This window comes from Nicotiana attenuata, chromosome 2 (assembly GCF_001879085.1).
Source record: "Nicotiana attenuata strain UT chromosome 2, NIATTr2, whole genome shotgun sequence".
In the NCBI taxonomy this organism is placed as follows: domain Eukaryota; kingdom Viridiplantae; phylum Streptophyta; class Magnoliopsida; order Solanales; family Solanaceae; genus Nicotiana; species Nicotiana attenuata.
This window is the reverse complement of record NC_031990.1, coordinates 41916229-41937143: the sequence shown is the minus strand read 5'-3', so window position 1 is coordinate 41937143 and position 20915 is coordinate 41916229. Positions and strand designations below refer to the sequence as shown.

Here is a 20915-nt window from a genome sequence, read left to right as displayed (position 1 = left end):
TTTATAGTTGTATCTTATTACATTGCCAATCTCAGCTTAGCAACTAATTAAATGGACCAACTTCCATGCTATTCTATCAACTCTACGAACAATTAGGTATAACATCAAATAAGGATGCTCTGTATGGAAATTTTTCCCTTTAAAAAATGAAAGAATAGTTTTGACACCTTTGCCCCCCTTTTTCTGTTTTATTTAAATTATTTTGATTATTTCTTAGCTTTCCTTTGTTACTAGAAATTATTACTCACTTTCTTCCACACACAGTATGTGACATTATCTCCTTTTTAGTCTATTCCATAAAAAATGATCGGCTCTTTAAATTTGAAAATAATTTGTCTTTGAACTTCTCATTCCACTCTTACTGACAAGCTTTTGTAGTCATGCAAATATTATTGACAAGCTGTTGTAGTCATACAAATATCATACAAATATTATGATATGTTTAAGGTCACAGGTTTCAAAAGTATCCTTATTTTTTTGCTTCTTGAATGAGCATAAGAATGTTGTCTAAACTCTTAATAAAGTTGCACAATAATGCTCCAGCCATAGTGCAGCAGATTTCAGTACACGAAGCTCACCGATGAGAAGGCATTGAGCCATTTCTCTCCGCAGATCATGTTTTCCAACCATGCAGAGAGTAGTAGGCAGCTCCAATGACTTAATAGATGCATTATACTCTTGTATTAGCTCATTGATTTTTGAGTGCAAAAACTGATGTGCTTCAATCTCTCTGCTCTTGTCCTTGAGCGGACACCGAGCCAATCGACCATCATTTTCTGCAGCTTCCACAGCCAAATCATTCATCTCTTGTGGAGAAGTGCAGCACACAACACGAGCAAACGCACGAATTGACTGTGGAATTCCCCTACCTTTACCGTCATGAGCGTACCCCCTAACCTCCTTGAGCGCGAACGACTTGTCAGAAGAGCTTAATCCATTGACATCTTTAAGAATTGGCATCTTGTGTCTGCTCAATAGCTCCAACTTCAACTGACGTAGGTTGTCCTCATGAGGTATACTCAGCTCAACTTGAACCTGTTCATACTTATTACAAGGAAGAGTAAATCCAAAATCCAAAAGGAGTCTTGCATTTGAAAACTTTCCATATCTTATGAGCACCTCATCACCAGGAGCATAACTGTAATCCGCAATAACCTCTGAGAGCTGTTCCTCTTCATTACTCAATACAATCGTGTCCGAAAGGTCACTGTGATTTGCAAAATCTGCAAAAGGAATCATAGATACACCTCGAGAGCTTTCCCATGCTCGCGATGTAACTAAAGAGAATGCATATTTAAAGTCCTCTAATGTTAACACATCTGGTATAAAATCAGCCTTCTTAATTGTTAGAAATTCTTGTTCAACAAACAACTTATGCATAATTGTGTGCTGATATAACGAACTTGGTTGAATCATCTGTAGCTCATTCTCATCCCAGAATATTGTGTTATGCATATATTCAAGCCGGGGAAGACGAGTAATATAAGGGACCCATTCAGATTTGTGGCCCAACTTCTGCTCATATAGAACGAGTAAGGCAACTTTAGCGGCATTGCTTACATTATCTCCCAATAAAGTATCGATACCTTTGGGGAGATTATCAGGGGCCAATTGCACATTGTACGGAACCTTGAACAAGCAATCGCCTGCTTTTATGGGGTGACGAGCAACGAGTGATTTTCCATGAGCGGAGTTTCCAATTGAAAGCGAGGAAGATATCTCCAACCCGGCCTTGTGTTCCAACCACGGCAAAAAGTCATTACACTCTGAACAACAAGTGGAGAAGGTGAATTGGCAGCGGAGCCGACGGATGACGGTGAGGACTGAGCACGGTGGTCGCCAGGTGTTTGATAATTTGACTCTGTGGGAGATTACCATTTTTAAAGATAATAATCTTATAAGGTGCGGTTTCAATGCTATGTTGTTGTGACGAGGGACACCATCTGTTGCTAATTCCGGAATCGTAATGCTAACTGGCTCCAAAAAAGTTTCCTTTTCTTTCTTTAATTCAGTGTCTCTTTCTTTCTTAAACTTCATCCCACCTAATTTGGCTCACATAAAAGAAGGGAATAATATTGTTTCTGACGTGAAAAGGACCCGTTTTGTAATAGATTTTGGCAGTTTTTTTGAAATTATTTTTGAAAACAATGTTTTCTCATGGAATATAATCAGTTTATGAAAAAAAAATCAATTTTTTTTTCAAGTTTTCAGAAATGGTTTAGGCCTTTTTTTTGGTGAAAATTTCCCACACGCTCACAAAACTTTAACTTTTTTTTCAAATAAAATGCAATCCAAACATAACTTCATCTTCCAAAACTTATTTTTCAACACAAATTCAAAAACTCTATTTTTAAGTTTCAACCAAATATATGTCCAACCGCTAGCTTACAATTGTCATTGCAAAGATATTTTAATGTTATGGATAGGAGTACGCTAAAAATAATGCACACTAACTCCTTTGCCCATAGTAAGGACTTACATTCGGCGTCAAATTCAAAATAGCCAGATTTACAAGTGCTAATTGAAAAATAGTCACACTTTCAAAAGTAATCGAAATTTAGCCACTGTTCATGTGAAGATATATCTGAACGAAAACACTATTCAAAATTCGAAAAATATTCCAGCATAATATACTGGAGTTCTGGAGTTCCGGCATAATATGCTGGAATTTCCTGCACAGGTGCACCACTCTCCAGTATATTATGCTGGAACTTTTCGTGTTGCGGCAAAATAATGGTTATTTTTCATTGACCTTGCAAATGCTGGTTATTTTTCAATTACCAGTCCGTAAACTGGCTAGCCCATGCTATTTTCACCTTACGTGAAGACCACACCATCAATATGGGCTTGGCCCAGTGGGCCGGCCTTAGTCCATGATTTAATAGGGTTGGGCTAAAAAATTTGGAACTCATTTAAAAATGAGGCTTTTAAGCCCCAAGTAAGCTCGTGGCCCATGAGGTTTGATCGAGGTTGGGCGGGCCGACCCATGGGCTTAATAACGTATTTAATTAAAAATAAAAAAAAATAAAAAATAAGAAACTAAAATAACAAGAAGAGTAATCCAATCCTAAACTAGTAATACTTTTTATGTGAATACAATTATTTTTTGTCCTTAAAATTTTAGTTATTTCTTAATGTTTAACTAATTAACATTGCACATAATTACAGATTTAAAAGAAAATGAAGATGTCAAGACATTTTTGTTTCACAAGAGAATTTCAATGTGCTAGATGAAGATGATTTATTGGCGTTGGATATACAATGAGCACGTTGAAAATATTTTTGAACAGTTTATTTTGAGTATTGACTTTTAATGAATGAAATATTGTCCTCCTTTTTTGTGTTTTATAGTAATCTATTGAAACAATATCAAAAGTTATTAAGTTTTGTAGAAACTTACTATCCAACAAGTAAGTTCTTTGGCTTGTAAATATATATGTTTTGCAATTTTGGGAAAACAATTTATAAAAATAGTGGGCGGCCCCGTACCCACATAGGATTGAGTCAGGCTGATCATTTTAAGACTTATCGAAATAGTGGGTCAGCCCAGCTCAGCCCGTATTGACAACTCTAGTGAAGACATATATTGCAAAGGGCTTAGCAAAGTAGTCTGAGTTGCCTTTTTTAAACCTTTTCTCCTTTCTACGTATTTGATTGAAAGGGACAAAAAGAGGAACAGAATATCCAAATATCTTATTCCTGAATCCTGATACATGTGTGCGTGTATATTTATTTACCTAATGAAATTGAAAAGGCTACCAGTCAACTTCTGGAAATCACAAATTTTTATGTTACTTAACGTTAGACCTTCTGATACATTATTCCTTTGATTGAAAGAAATTTAATTATTTGAAAAATAAAAAATAGGGATTTCATCTTCGAATTCTTAGGATTTTATATTCTTTCGAAGCAGTGAATTCGAGCCGACGAAGGATTCATTCCATTAATAATTGGAGCAGCTAGGTGTATTCAGGTTGGTTTCACTTCCCAATTTATATTCTCTCAATCACATATTAGTTGGGTCTAATTATATGAATCCTCTGTATCCATAAAGCTCTATTTATCCTGTTACATTTAAAGGCAAATTACCGTTAAACTAGAAGTTCTCTCCAATTAATAAAATAAAATACTAAGAGAAAAGCAATACTGCAATCAGCAATACTACAAAGGAGATGCATTGCATCAAAGACTCTCACAACTCAAGACAATCTAACATGCAGAAGTCATTTTCAGTTTATCGAAAAATATTATATTGTCTTCTATTGTTGTTTAACAGCTGAGACAATCAAAGTTTGTATGGCAAAGCGTAAAAGTACCATAATCTTGCTGAGCTTATTGACTAGATGGTAGACATGGCATCCCCTGTGCAAGAGCCATGTCCACAAACTTGATCTGATGGTTTGACTACCAATATAATCATCAAAAGGACCGTAGCCAACTTTCAGCGCCAAATGGTTCTCACATAGTTCTGCATAGGACTGAAACAATTGGAGTCAAGCAAATAGTCTGGCCTGGAAAAGATTGGGTTTGAGGCGTCTTCCTTCCCATCATAGGGCCCGAAATCAAACTTCTCCTGCTTAACCTTGCAACCTTCACAACCACAAAACAATCAAATTACATAAAATTTATGTTCTCAACTGTTAACGCAATAAAGAGAAGTGAATATTATAATCAGTCTCACCTGGCATTGTCAATAACTGGGGCTCCTCTGATGAGCTTCCACTAGTAGGGGTGTATTCACTAAACACAGATGCAGCAGAATGACCTAAAGGAGAGATTGGATCACCATATGTTTCCCACCCAGTCTCATGGAGATCTGGACATGAATTATCCACCACATCATCAGAACTCTCCTGCTGCAAGTTATTCTTTGAAGCTCTCATAGTTTGTGCTTCATAAAGTACAGCGTCCAACAGACCGCTGTTCCTAGGTGACAGATTGCAGGACTCAGTCTGGTCAGTTGGAGGGGACTGAATCAAAGTATCAACGGACTCGAGTGAAGGAAGAGGGGAAGAAGATAAGCCCCAACTTGCCATCTGACTTTGGAGTGAAGGGAGCTCGAGCTTCTTTGCCCGTGAGGGCTCTGAAGAAGAGGAGTTGCCATTTAAATGGGCATGGCTGCCAGGAATTACACCCAAGGATGTCGGGTGATGATCAGATGTTAGATTTCGATAATATGAAGATGAAAACCCCAAGGACTGAGCAAGCAAAGAACCATCATTCTGATATTGATGGCAGCTTGGGAAAGAATCATTATTTTTTAATGGAGAAGAATCATCATTCAAACCAGAGAACACGGACTCGGAGCCTCGCATACGCTTGGTTGGATGCACCGTTGAGAGGAATGACCGACTATAATAGGCAGAATTAAGACCCTGTGCCAACAGGCTTCTCGCAGGAATATCAAGTAAGCTACCGGAGGGAATATCAAGAAGTGGTGGTGGACACAACTGCTGATTGAATTCCAAATTTTTGAACTCAACTGCTGGAATCTCATAATTGTTCATTGGTAAGAAATCAGGATATTGTGCATCTGTAGAGGAGAATGCACCCAACTCCTCGTTTTGCTTGTTTTCACTAATCGCCTGAAAACAAATATCTGGAGGGTAAACTGGCAAGCCTGCACGCTGTCGTCTCTTTATTCTGGTATTCCAGTAGTTCTTTATCTCATTATCTGTGCGCCCAGGCAACTGAAAAAGTAGAATAGGGGCATCAAATGTTAAACTGGAATAATGAATGATATACCACAAGATTTCCAATTTGAGAACATGGTGAGGTCACAGTTTTTGTTATTTTGTAGAAAGTCATCTCAAATAGTGGAAGTTACAGAGCTAAATGTACTGATAGAAGAGGGGAAAACCCACATTTCCAGTCTGCAAAGAACATTATCCAAATATATCCATACATACAGGTTCTACCAAGAACAAAGCACTATTCATATCTGGTGACACACATTACACGAAACCACCTAAAGAAAAATCATGTGCACTATATGGTGGAATATAACTTGGAACATCACAAAAGAGTCGCAAAAGAGTGAAGAGAAATTTATCACGGTAGTTAGGCGCTCCCAACAATGTGGCATTCACTATGAGTACTTTCCCTTTCTCCCTAGAATAACTTACTTTTCTTACTCACCAGAATCAAGACTCCTATCCAAGTCGAGAGATTATTACCAAGTGTGCAATAGAATTATAAAATTATTGATAAATATGTCAAGGCAGATAAGACCCTTGTAATATGTTGAATCCCAATGACCCAGACACTTTTACATTTGGTTTCTTAAAACTTTTTAAGATAAAAGATTGTTAGACTATAAATTCATATCACAACACTTCTCACCATGCCACGATTTGTCACATTTTGACACTCCCCAATGTTAAGAACAGCGAGAAAATGAAGAATAAAGGAGAAGGAAAAGAATACTATAGCTGAGGAGAGCTAATCCGAAAGTACTAGCATTACTTCCAAAAAAACAGCAACAAGGCCAGTATATGATAGGGCTATAAACTACAAGTGTGCACTTCAACTGAACAATGAACTCCTTAAATGGATAATCTGAATAAATTTCATAGTACTGTTAATTCGATAACCTGATCAGGATCTAAAGCAAAACCCATATGCTGCACATATATTTGCAATATATATATATATATATATATATATATATATATATATATATATATATATATATATATATATATATATATATAGCACCTAAAATATCAACAGAAGTTAGGGATAACTGCACATGGAGATCGGTAAGCTGAGACAATGATAAGGATAACTTTGTACCCAATCCCACCCCAACACCTCTTTTCGGTTAATTGCGGAAGTATTGATTGATCCTCATTATTATGGATTGAGGTGTAGTTGATTGATTACTTGCAAAAGTATAAAAAGAAAATATTCACATATTTTGCACATGTTGTATACAGAAAAATAAGGAAATAAATGAGCACATAAATGGCCAACACCTAAAAAGTGTTGCCTTGGAACATTTCATTCAGTCGCACGAGAGAGGGGTAGGAGGATGTGCATGTGTCTTCTGCTTAACATTATATAGCAATAACGACTGAGAAAGGGTTTTATATTTACTAAATGATGGAACAAGAGCTTAATAAGAGCCAGACAAGGATCAAACCGATCTGAGCCAAGTTACCAGTTTTGAATCAATAATCAGGCAAACGGCATTCAATGTCTAGGACCAACCAGATGGAACAACCATCCAGGCTGGTTTCTAGAAGGAAAAAAAAAGGTACAGTTGATCAACTTGTTTCCTCCTCCCTTCAAAAGATGATGTTAATAGCTTTACCAGACCACCCTCTTACACCTTAATATCATTGAGGATCAGACTTTAACTTCATACCAACTGAGCAATAATTGACAACAAATAGAAAAACAAAAGATAAGAAGTACAGAGAGCTTAACAACAAACAGGGGAGTACAAAAAGAAAAGATAATACTATTTAATGATAAAAACTTGAGCAAGGTTTCTAAACATTGCACTTGAAAACTTGAAGACAAGCAGATAACACATTATTAAATAAACATATTGAAAGAACGCTACATTTTTATATAAAGGTAAAATATGAGAACACTAATTGTTTCTCCCAAAAGCAGAATGCTTAGCAAGGACTGTTTGGAATGTGTTATGGTGATTATCAATCTAATTATAGATTTTGTCAATTAATGCCAGGTATAACATCCAGCTAAGATAAAGAATTAAGCAAAATCAAATAGAAACTTAAAAGTGAAAAGATGGGCAGTCATTTCCCAAGTACTGTGATTTTAAACTGGTGTTTAAATTATTTAAGGGGCAGATAAGGCTTTTAAACCAGCTCAACCCACCAACTTAAGGAAAGAAATTTTACTGCCCCACTAAATAATATAGTAGTGCATCACATCAACTGAAAACAAGGATTTTCTTTAAATAAAACAAAGTTCACATATGATTCTGTTCTCATTCCTATTTTTTTCAAGAACATGATTTAAAATTTTCAATAGAATGATTTGGGTATATGAAATGTGATCGTGTAGATAACGCAGAAAGTAAAACATGAAAAAAAATGCTGTTTCTACCAAAAGTTATCTTGAACTGTCAGTTTAACCAAATTCTAGGAAATAGTTTAGCTAAAATAATGATATCTGATAGCATTTATGGATTTTATTATCAGAGATAAGATTTGAGGAGAAGTAAGCCATTAGCAATATAGACTGCAAAAAAAGAAGCAGATTGAGAGAAGTTACGAACATCAGCAGCCATTCGTGCCCATTTATTTCCCATCTTAGCATGCAGTTCAATTATGCGGCGCTCTTCCTCGGGAGTGAAAGCGCCTTTCTTTAAATCTGGTCTCAGGTGATTGGCCCACCGCAAACGGCAACTTTTACCACATCGAGCAAGTCCTGAGTGCTTCTGGACGGCATTCCAGTTCCCCTCACCGTGTTTCGTGACGTAATCCACTAAAATTGCATCTTCTGCAGAAGTCCAGGGGCCTTTTTTTAGTGGTAGACCTCCTCCGGTATTTCCTCCACCACAGGCTTCTTCAACAGATGGCGAATCCACACCAACATTTGATGTCATCCTGTCATCGCTTTCACTTGTCATACTCATATCCTAAAAAAAGGTTGAAGAAGTAAACAAAAGTGACGGCGAATGTAAGGGATATAAAATTGTTTGTTACTAGGTCAAGGGAGTAATAAGGGCAACACATCCAAAAGGAGTGACATCATTCATGACAAACCAGTTGCGCTTACTATAAAATGAATGACAATAAAGAAACTGCCAACTTTTGAAAAGCAAGATTGAGATTTTTAAATAATAGTAACAAAGATGGAAAAAGGTTCATGACGAAAAACGAATAACCTATTCTGAAATATCGCAGTCAAAACTTCTGAAAACCCATTAGATCAACTTATCACAACTACCAATTAATGTGACATAATCAGAAATTGGTACACTTGTAAGGATCCAGATGTAGCGAATAGCACAATCTTTGTGCTCCCTTTGTTTCAATAAAATGTTCACTTACCTATTAAAAAAATGTGAGATAATCACTTATTGGGATAAAATGAAGGAAACACGGGGAGAAAAAGGGTTTAACTTATTTATCGACAAATCAAATCAATTATACCTCAATCCCATACTTGAAAAAAGAAAATGCTGATCTCAACATCCAGGTGAGCAAAAAAGGGAACGTTTTGACAAAAACTCAAATAAACATAGCTTGTAAAACCTAAAGAAACAGCCAAGAATATTGACCAATCATATAGCTTCTAACCAGCCAACGAACTCAACGACTTTGCTGATAAGGAAATCAATTTGTACATAGGAGAACCTCTTACATCATATTAAGCGTTTGTCGGTTCCATCATAACATTTATCAGTAAATATATTATTATTTTTTTGATAAGGAAAATAATTTTATTGATGATTGTAAAAGAAGACTCCCCAATATACAAGATGTATATAGAAAATCTACAAACAGATATGATTCTCTACAAAAGACACCCAATCTTCAATACAAATTATCGTTAAACAAACATTTAGAATGAAAAAGTTCAAAATTCCCAGTTTATCAGCCTCAAAAGGTTGAAATGTCAAATATAATAAAGACCCTGACTATCAACTCAAGAAAAAGATTATCATTTAGAGACCACTCAAATATCATGATATCCGTAACTTATTTCCAAATAATAACCTATTCTTAAATTCCTTAACGCATAATTCAGGGCACCAAACTTCTAAAAACCCATCACGTCACCTTATCACATCCAACTACCAAATACTGTGACATAATAACTTCTTGAAATAAAATGAAGGAAACACGGCGAAGAGAGGGTTTAAGTTCTTTATCTACAAATTAATCGATCAACTACCACTTAATCCCATACTCGTAAAAAGAAAAAAACTCAGCTAAACATCCAGCTGTAAACAAAAAGTAATGATTTGTCCAAAACTCAAGTAAGTATATTTTGTAAACCTAATAGCAGCTGAACAACATAAAGAAACCGCCAAGAATATCGACCAATCATTTAGCTTCAAATCAGCTAACAAACTCAATGATTTTGCTGAAACGCAAATCAATCGTGCATAGGTGAACCTCTTCCACCATTGGGCGTTTGTTTTGTTAATAAAAAATATAACATTTATGAGTAAACAAGCATTATAATAATCAAATAAAAAATCTCGAATTTCACAATTTACTAGATCACTCAGCATAACCTCAGCCTCAAAATACTAATTTTGTTAAATCTAATACCTACAATACGTGAAATACCTCAAATTAAAGCTATTAACAAGTCAGAAACTTCAGCAACACCAATAAAGAATCCCCAACCCTCAAATCAATAAAACCTCTATAACTTAAAGACCAATCAAATTCATGCTAATACATTTTCAAAAACATAAGTATCAAGATAGATAAATGCTAACAGCCCTAAAATGACTGAAAAAAGAAAAACAATAACATACCACAAGCTGAAACTGAACCTAAAGATAGTTATGTAAATTATCATTTGTGAATTTTTATTTTTACCTGAATGAAGAAAGCTGGTGAAGTTGCCACAAGGACTCTTTGGAGTAAGTGGAGCACCTTCAAAGCAGTAAATAGTATTCAAACTAATTGAACACCCAGTCCTCAAACCACCTCAATATTACCCAAAATGAAAATCCAAACCCTAAATATGGATCATGCAAATATGAACCTTCAAATTCATCACCTAAAATCCAGACACCAGAAGCTAAAATGTGAATCCCAAAATGTCCAACTTTTGAAACCCTGATAAGGGGGTCGGTGAGAAAAGAAATGGGTAGCAGCAAGATCCACTTATTTTTCAAGTTTTTTTTTTTTTTTGGAGATAGAGAGAGAAATAAAAGGTGGGTGTCAGCTGATTATGGAATTTTGAAAAAGAAAAAAAAAAAAGGGGTAAATGTGAAATGGAGAGAGAGAAAATAGAGATGGCAAAAGAAGAGGGGAAATAGAAGAGAAATATGAGGAAATGGCTAACACAACATCATTAGATTATAAAGAATAAACTAAAGAAAGTTTCTTCTTTTTGCAATCATTTTTTGCTTGTTTTATTGGCATCTTTTTCTTCTTTCTTTTTCTCTCCCTATTTTTTCTCTCTCTTCAACTACTACGCGTAGCAATGGCACTTGAGAAGATGGAGATTGACATTTCTAGAGAGAGAAAATCTTGGACCGAAGAAAAAATTATGGGACTTTTAAATTATTTGTTGAGTACTATTCTTTTATTTATAGTATGATGGGGTTTAATCATTTCTACTAATGATTAATGTATTAATTAAGATATTAATGAATTAATTAAGATATGTGGCCTCTAATAGAATTACTTATATATTACTTTCTCTGTTCACTATTACTTATCCACTATACTAAAATATATATTTTTCACTTTTATTTATTCATTTTAGTAAATCAAGAGATTTTTTTTTAAATTTTACTCTTATCATTAGTTATTTATTTTTAAAATTATTTCTCAAGATAATTTGAAATGCTATTATTATTGTTATGATAAAATATATACTATTTTAGTTAATTTTTAAGGGATGTGTGAAGTTTATCGTGGACAAGCAAAAATAAAAAGAAGAGTATGCATGGGTTTAATCATTTATTGATGACTAAATGATTAAGCTACTAGAAGTAATTATGAGGCCCCACAACATGACAATAAAGAATTATCTTTCATTTATTGAAAATTGCACAATTCAAGAATTTCGTCTCTACTATAAAGAACCACATGGAGTCTTGTGTCGTTTATGAGATTTATTTATTTTTTCTTCCATTGGAGAGAGGATAAACAGTATCTCCACTTATCTTTCATACAATTCGAATATTTAATTTAAATATTGATTGTCGAACTTCTCACTTGTTAATGGGTAGTAGAAGTGTCTAATAGTGAACTTCACTTATCCGTTATTTGTAAGATATATTTAATGATTTACAACTGATCACAAGATGAAATTTTTTTTGTTGATAATAAAAATATTATTATAAAGGTATAACAAGTTTGTATAAAACATAAAGAATGTATATATATAAAAAAAAGTTATACAAAAAATACATATTTTTCGGCTATTATTTTGAGAGCTGCTATAAAGTTTCATTTATAAAAAAAAAAAAAACTGTTAAAATTAACCTTCAGAAAGATAAAATGAAAATTTCTATATTGGGCATGAAAGAACTTAGGGGCCGTTTGGCCATACGATATTTTTTCACTTTTTTTCAGAAAAAATTTATTTTTTTCAAAACCAGTGTTTGGCCATGAAAATTTTAATTTTCACTCGAAGACGAATTTACAAATTTTTCAAGAATTTGAAAAACTCAAAACACTGTTTTTCAAAATTTTCACTTCAAATCACTCACAAAAATTCAAAAACAACCCAAAATTGTAATCATGTCCAAACACAACTCTAATTTTCAAATATCATTTTCACTTGATTTTTCTTTTAAAACTTTTTTCCGGAATTTTATAATTTTAATGTCCAAACGCCCACTTAATATTGTCAGTGTGATTGAAAGTGACTATAAATGGAAAAGGTTTAATAAAAGTATCTGTTTAATTATTTTTGGAATGTTTGATAGGGTAATTGAGGGGGGGGGGGGGGAGTGGTTAGTGTAACTTAGTACTGTATTAATTAGGAGAGGTGCTTAGAAAGATAGAATTAATTAATACGAGGAATGAGTTTGATTAAGCAATTACTACTATTAAAAGAGGAATTTAGGTGAGGAGTGTGTCTGATATTAAAAGGAAAGTTTAATAATCCCTTTAGTTACACCAGTCTTAGTCCACCTGGGGAACATAGTCAGAGGAATATAATTAATTAATTAATTAAAAAGTGCAGTTTTAAGTCTCTTACATTAATTAATAAGTGTCTTTTTCTATAGTTGTACTATTTCTCCACATATATTTTACTATTGTTGCTAGGGGGGTGGTACTGGTCTAAATAAGGCCAGACCAGACGAAATTATATTGTTTTTCTTTTTAATAAGTGGTTAAAAATTGGGTGTCTTTCTTTTTTCTGTTTTTAGAAGAGTTTTTATTCCTTTCATCATCTCAAATAAATTTTCACCCATTTCTTATTTTGGCATCCTAAATGATGTTTCATTTGAAAAAATAAATTTCTTTTATATGCAAAAAAACAATTTAAGAGGGACCTATAGCAGATTCAATATCAGCTTCTCTTTTATTTGGTAGTCCAAATAGTTGTCTAACTATTTTGAAATTTATTATGCATTATGCAAAATAGAAACTTGTAGGGACCCTTTTTACTTTTTCTAGATATTATTCTTTTCTATTCTATCTCCTAAAACCAGAAGTTAGTAGTCTTTAGATACTTCCCTTTACAGACACAAAATTTGAAATACTTTTTTTTAATGTGATTATTAAGTCAAAAACAAAAAGAAATTCAATGTGAAATGAACAGAGTAGTATGGTCATTTTACGTGAAAGACAATTTGGAGTGGGTATAGAAGACAATTTATTTTCTAAAGAAAAAGAGTGTAAGGAAAAAAGAAAGTTCTTGAGGTCACCTTTGGCAACTATTTGCAAATTCATGGGATCACACTTTTTTCTTACGTTGCAATATTGTTAAGCAAAAGAATACTCGTCACACGTTCAAAATGTGACATTACAAGTGAAAAATTTAGGAAAAATTAGACTATAGCCGCTTCCAAAAAATAATAGCCGACAAAATATATATTTTAGTATATTAATGTATATTATATACATATTATACACATTCTTTTGTATATTTGACTAGTATGTAGGTTTCTTTGGCCGACCAGCCAAATATGAACTTGTTTCACGTACTCATGTTCGCATTAAATAAATAAATTAAAATCACATGTATTTGCATGTGTATTTTTATTTTTCAACACGATTAAGTGAACTTTGATAAGTTATTACGATTGAATTGTATATGTTCTCACTTTAATTTATAATTTTTATAATGAAATTGATTAATTAGACTTTAGTGTAGGATGAATCTCGCTCGGCAGGAGAAGAGCCGAAGGGATAGATAGCAGACAGACAGATAAGGTTCAAATGTGAACACTGAAATTTAAAGTTACTTATTATTCAGTATTGAAATTTTATATGTTGACTCTTGAGAGAAAATACAAAAGTTTACCTTTTCACGGTGATTGATTTTGTCGATTATTCCTCCCTTCTACTCACACGATCCAAGAAAGTATTGCTCATTTTCTTACTTATTGCCACACTTTGTTGTGGGGAGGGAGGGATCTTTCACACCATTCAATATTTGGGTGAATCGTTCTTCCTATTTACATTTATTGCCATTTTCCATATTTATTGCTCATCATTCATTCTTCATTTATCCTCAAAAGCGTGCATTTAATAATCTGATAAGCGATTCCGCGTGTTAAGTAGACGATACCATTTAAACACTTAGCTAGATCTAAGAATTATTATGCTTGACTAGGATTCACCTTTCACCTTATTTATCTTTTGAATAGTTTAACAAAGAGTGCTATACTTTTTGGTCAAATAAATTGGCGTCGTCTGTGAGGAGTTTCTAGTCAAAATCATAGTCTTTCTAGACCTACAAAAATACACCAATAGCAAAATATAGGACTTTCTTTCCCCTACTTGCATAATCTAACATGGCAGGAAATGAGAAGAAAGATTAAAAGCAGTGGCATGCCTTACTACTAATCTCCTAAATACCATTAATGAAACTCACGGAGAGGACGAGGAGAACGTGACACCAAGCGCCTCACCTAGGCGAAGTGATTCACCCTCTCTCATAGCAGCGTTACCGCTTCTCATGGAAAGGGAGTCTCTACGTCCACGACGGGAGAAGCACCACCAGCGGTGAAAAAACTACTAGAAGCATGGCTAACGGATACACTGAACAGTATACTCGACAAACTCGCTTAGAGGGTGGGCGGAGAGGGTACGCGAGTCGACATCACAACAACAACCAATGAGCAATACGCCCCGCCTCTCTCGACAGGTATCATTCACTCTGTTAATGATGCAGGTAATGATGCCCTCGCTGCTATCCTAAGAAAAATGGAGGAGATGGAGAACGAGAACAAAGCACTCCGCGACCAAACGAGAGAGCATCAAAAAGGGTAGATAAGATACCGGGAGAGGACGACCTTAATGGGCCAGCCCAGCGGTTGACGTCAGTCCAGATGGAGTCGAGAAAAGACTGCAGAAACGACAACAAGAGGGATCATGCAGGTCCGCGCCTTAATCGCGAAAGACACTAGCCGTACACCAGAATGGCCGTCGTACCACCTCCCCGCCATGGTGACGGCTCACTCAAGCCACAAACAGGGAATCACCAAAACGAAAGAGGTGTGCCTCTACTGTTATCTGCTCATAACTTCTGTGTTTCTCCTTCAGAGATAGTCTACGCTCTGGAGAAGCTCGGCCCTAAGGTGAAATGGCCACAAAAGATGAAGTCCGACCCAAACACCAAAAATCGAACGCCCTCTGTGAATTCCATCAGGAGCGAGGCCAGAAGACCGAAGACTGCATCGCCTTAAGGCAGAAGATAGTAAATATGCTCAACCAGGGACATTTGAGAGAACTGATGAGTGACCGAGGAAGAGCGAACTTTGCTCGCGGACGAGAACAACATCAAGGCCCCTCGAAGCCGCTCTCCCCAACCCGTACCATCCAAATGATCATCGGCGGAGGTGACGATGCAACAATCAACAATGTGAAATTCACGACCACCCACGAGTTAAAGCGGTCGATCACCCATGAACGATATGATGACCTCAAAGAAAGTATCATCTTCGATGAGTCGGATACCCAAGGTTTGACTTTTCCTCACTATGATGCTCTTGTCATTAGTTTACGAATTTCAGATACCGATGTAAAATGGATTATGGTTGATGACGGAAGCGGTGCATGTATTATCCACCCTAGAGTCCTCGCCCAAATGAGGCTCGAGGATGAGATAGTACCACGCTGCATCATGCTAACAGGTTTTAATAATGTAGTTGAGCGGACCTCCGGAGAAATCACATTGCCCATTTTGACCGGCGGTATCACCCTGGAAACAACGTTCCACATCATGAATCATGACACGGCATACAATGCCATCATAGGACGGCCTTGGATACACGCCATGAGGGCCATCATGTCCAGCCTATATCAAGTCATAAAATTTCCCACTCCATGGGGAGTGTTCAGTATTCGCGGCGGGCAACGCACAACTTGAGAATGTTACTGCATCGCCTAAGACTGCACGTATACCCAACAGTTAAAAAAACAAAAGCACAGAGGCATAGCAATTAGAGAGGTCGAGGTCAGCTGATGACGAACGAAATGATGTCATCAAGGACCCCGACGTCGTGGAAGCCACGGGATCAACTGTGGAAGACCTCGATCCCATTCAGCTGGATAAAAGCGACCCCAACAAAAAAGCCTACATCGGCCACAAACTTCAAGAACCAGGTAAATTCCATAAATTTTTAACTAACAACGCGGACTTGTTTGCCTTTTCCCATGTAGATATGCCAGGCATCCCGAAGGAAATAGTGACACACAAGCTGAACGTCAACCCACTCTACCCACCGGTACGGCAAATTAGAAGAAAATTTAATGCATAAATAAATGATGTCGTCCGCGAAGAGGTGGAGAACTGCTCGCAAACGGCTCCATCAGGGAGTCGAAGTACCCCTAATGGGTTGCTAATGTGGTCATGGTGAAAAAGAAAAATGGGAAGTGGCGCATGTGCGTGGACTTTACAGATATGAACAAAGCCTGCCCGAAAGATTTATTCCCGTTGCCTCACATTGATCAGCTCATCGATGCGACAGCAGGACACGAGCTTTTAAGTTTCTTGGATGCCTACTCAGGTTACAACCAAATCCTCATAGAGGAGGAGGATTAGGAAAAACATACCTTCATCACCCATCAAGGGACGTACTGCTACAGAGTCATGCCATTCGGACTAAAAAACACAGGGGTAACCTATCAGAGGCTAGTAACCAAAATGTTCAAAGAGCAACTCGGCAGAACGATGGAAGTATATATATATAGAGGACATGTTGGTCAAGTCAAAAAGAAAGGAAGACAACATTGACCATTTGAGGGAGGCCTTCGACATACTTAGGCGGTACGACATGAAGCTTAATCCCGAGAAATGCGCCTTCGGCATAACTTTAGGAAAATTCCTTGATTTTCTGGTATCGCAGAGAGGCATTGAGGTTAACCCCGACCAAATCAAGGCTATAGAAGGAATACCAGAAAACTTGACCAGTAAGAAGCAGGTGCAAAAGCTGACCGGCCGCATAGCCGTACTATCGAGGTTCATCTCACGATCCTCCGATAGATGTCACAAATTCTTTGGCGTACTCAAGAAGGACAATGGACTCCAATGGTATTCCGAGTGCGTCAACGACCTCAGGGAATTAAAGGCATACTTATACTCACCCCCGCTGCTTGCCAAGGCAAACCCTGAGAGCGCATCCTAATCTACCTGGCCATGTCCGATGTCGCGGTGAGCGCAGTTCTGGTCCGCGAAAACAAATGTATGCAATCTCCAATCTACTATATCAGTAAAACCTTGGTCGATGCCAAAATGAGGTACACGCACCTTGAAAAGCTGGCCCTAACTCTAGTCGTAGCTTCATGAAAGCTTAGACCTTATTTCCAATGCCACCCCATCTCGGTGGTCACGACCTTTCCCTTGAGGAATATCCGACTTAAACCCGAGCTGTCGGGTAGGTTGGCTAAGTGGGTCATCGAGTTAAGCGAGCATGATATAATCTATCAGCCTCGAACGACGATAAAGTCACAAGTACTTGCCGACTTCGTCACCGACTTCAGCGCTAGAATAATGACCGAGGCCGAAAGAGAAGCAACTAGTACTTCCCCGAAGTTACACGACCTATGGGTTCTATACACCGATGGCGCCTCCAACGCGTTAGGATCTGGACTGGGACACGTACTCGAAGTCCCGACAGACGAAGTAATTCGCCAATCCATATGGTGTCCTGATATGACTAATAATGAGGCCGAGTATGAGGCCGTGATTGTAGGATTAAAATTGGCCCTCAGATTTGCAGCATGACGGGTTGTTCTTCGATGTGATTCATAACTCGTCGTCAACCAAGTCACGGGGACTTTATCAAAGAACAAAGGCTACAAAAATATCAGGCCGAAATCTGCAAGCTGCTTCCCGAGTTCGATGAGTGCCAGCTCGACTAGATACCTCAAACGCGGACACCGAGGCAGACGGCCTCACCAAATTGGAAGCAACCACAAAAAGCATAAACAGAAAAGAAAATATGGTCACACTCCTCCACTCAACCATCAACCAAATCGAGGTACACACTATTAACCTTACCTGGGACTGGCGCAATCGTATCATCACCTACCTACAGGACGGCATGCTCCCAAACGACAAAAAAGAGGCCAAAAAACTTTGAATGCAAGCAGCCAGGTATAGCATCATCGACAACGACCTGTACAAGAGAACATTTGGCGGCACTCTAGCAAAGTGTCTGGGACCGAACAAAACGAGGTGTGTCCTAGAAGAAGTCCACGAGTGTCACTGTGGGGCTCACACCGACAATCGAGCACTGGTCAGATGTTTCATACGAGCAGGCTACTACTAGCCCACAATGAAAAAGAAAGCAGCCGATTTCGTTAAAAGATGTGAACCATGCCAGAAGTATGCTCCCATAATCCACCAAGCTGGAGAGCACCTCCACTCAATCATGTCGCCCTGGCCCTTCATCAAATGGGGAATGGATATCGTCGGCCCGCTCCCTGCGGGACGAGGTAATGTGCGATTTCTTTTGGGTTTGACTGAATATTTCTCTAAATGGGTGGAAGCAGGTGCATTTGCTCAGATACACGAACAAGAAGTGATCGCCTTCATATGGCGGAACATCGTATGTCTTTTTGGCATTCCCAAGGAAATCAATTGTGACAACGGACCTCAATTCAAAGGGAAAAAGGTCGCCGAGTTCTTCGAGGAATGGCACATCAAAATAATACTCTCCACACCATATCATCCCTCCGCCAACGGCCAAGCTGAATCCTCCAACAAAACAATATTGAATATCATGAAAAAGAAACTCGAACGCCAAGGGACTGTGGCCAGAAGTGCTGCCAGAAGTGTTATGGGCATATCGCACCACGCCAAAGACGGGCACAGGGGAAACTCCATACTCACTGGTCTATGGGACTGATGCAATGATACCAGTTGAGGTCGGGGAACTAAGCCTAAGATATTCAAATGAAAGCGGGCCAAGCAACAACAGGAACAGAAGGCAAGATCTCGACGTGGCCGAAGAACGAAGAGACATGGCTTACATAAGAATGGTGGCCCAGAAGCAACAAGCAGAGCGATACTACAACAAAAAAGCCAAGGTCAGGCCACTCAAAGTCGGGGACTACATACTCAAAACCAAAACGCAGGCGAGCAAAGATCCATGGGAAGGAAAACTGGGGACCAACTGGGATGGCCCATACAAAATCACGACGGTAGCAAGCAAAGGGTTGTTCCAACTGGAAACAATGGAGGGAAAAGTGTTACCAAACAATTGGAATGTCGCTTACCTCAAATACTTTAACTTCTAAAAACAAGACATCCTCCAAGTCGCACTCTTTTTCCCTCGCCCGAGTTTTGTCCCAATTGGGTTTTCTCAAGGAGTTTTTTTTAACGAGGCGACGAAGAGGGCATCTCGAAGTTAAGTATAAGTTCATCGCCCGACCTCTCGACAACCTCTCCAGGTCGGCCGATGAAAGGACTAGATAGACTAGGACTTCCCCAATGTATGTATGAACAGAGAAAAAGCATGTAAACTTCTCCAATGAATGTACAAACAAATAGAAATACGCAAACAAGCTAGTTTCTCATTTCTCCGCCAAGTTTATATATTACACCAATCTCAGAGTCAAACATTCGACCTTGCTCGAATCGACTTATATTCGACCTCGCTCGAATCACTCAGAGTTAAACATCCAACCTCATTCGAATCATTAAGAATCAAACATTCGACCTCGCTCGAATCGACTTTGTTTGAATTAATTAACATTCAACCTTGCTCGAATCGACTTATATTTGACCTCGTTCGAATCACTCAGAGTTAAACATTCGACCTCGCTCGAATCGACTAACGTTCGACCTCATTTGAATCATTCAGAGTCAAACATTTGACCTCGCTCAAATCGACTCACAATCGACTTTGCTTGAATTAATTAATATTCGACCTCGCTCAAATCGACTTATATTTGACCTCGTTCAAATCACTCAGAGTTAAACATTCGACTTCACTCGTATCGACTCGCATACAACCTCGTTCGAATCAATTTAAAATCAATATTCGACCTTGCTCGAGGCAACTTATATTTTGACTTTTTTCGATTAAAAGCACAAGTCGACAGTCTACCTCGAACCAGCTCGACTCGCAGTCGACCTAAGTGAAATCGTGACCAAGGCAGTCGATTACAAAAAAATAACATTCAAGGGAAAAATAAGAAGTTCAAGAACAAAAATTGAAAACAAAAGTATTATCATTGCAAAATGTCATCTTACAAGGGCCAAACAAATGCCCGCAAAAAAAAGAGAGAACAAAAGTACAGAGAAAAGCACACTATTCGGCCGCAGCTCCCCCATCGCCATCACCACCGACGCCCTCGCCATTTGAGTATTCGTCATCGTACCAAGCATCTGGCTCAAGCCCATCCAAATCCTCTTCGTGATCATCCATCCCGGGCGTGCCGGGGTCATAGCCGCAAGCGGCACGAGCTGCACGTGCCTTAACACGAGCATCCTCAAACTCCGCCTCAAAAGCTTTTCCGGTCGCCATCAAACCCTCATGAGCTCATCATCCTTCCCCTTCAACTCCTCATCATTTTTGGAACAAAGTGTCCTCACCAAGCATGCGGACTAGG

General features: G+C 37.7%; 3 protein-coding genes across 4 annotated transcripts; 1 reads left to right on the top strand and 2 right to left on the bottom strand.

Moving 5' to 3' along the window:
- On the bottom strand, positions 350-2082 carry LOC109207989 (fructose-bisphosphate aldolase-lysine N-methyltransferase, chloroplastic). Its single transcript, XM_019370991.1, has one exon. It carries the CDS (start codon positions 2035-2037, stop codon positions 508-510), a length of 1530 nt encoding a protein of 509 aa, XP_019226536.1. The 5' UTR covers positions 2038-2082; the 3' UTR covers positions 350-507.
- LOC109207974 (transcription factor GAMYB-like) lies at positions 4086-11064 on the bottom strand. 2 transcript variants are annotated; one of them, XM_019370975.1, is made up of 4 exons: positions 10539-11064; positions 8255-8617; positions 4682-5690; positions 4086-4590 (listed from the first exon to the last, which is right to left on the bottom strand). In XM_019370975.1, the coding sequence occupies exons 2-4, from the start codon at positions 8612-8614 to the stop codon at positions 4442-4444; spliced, it is 1518 nt and encodes a 505-aa protein (XP_019226520.1). In that variant the 5' UTR covers positions 8615-8617; positions 10539-11064; the 3' UTR covers positions 4086-4441. The 2 variants fall into 2 exon arrangements, with proteins under 2 accessions (XP_019226520.1, XP_019226526.1); XM_019370981.1 differs by having other exon boundaries at positions 8255-8585.
- On the top strand, positions 15439-16224 carry LOC109218777. The gene has a single exon (XM_019383165.1). It carries the CDS (start codon positions 15439-15441, stop codon positions 16222-16224), a length of 786 nt encoding a protein of 261 aa, XP_019238710.1.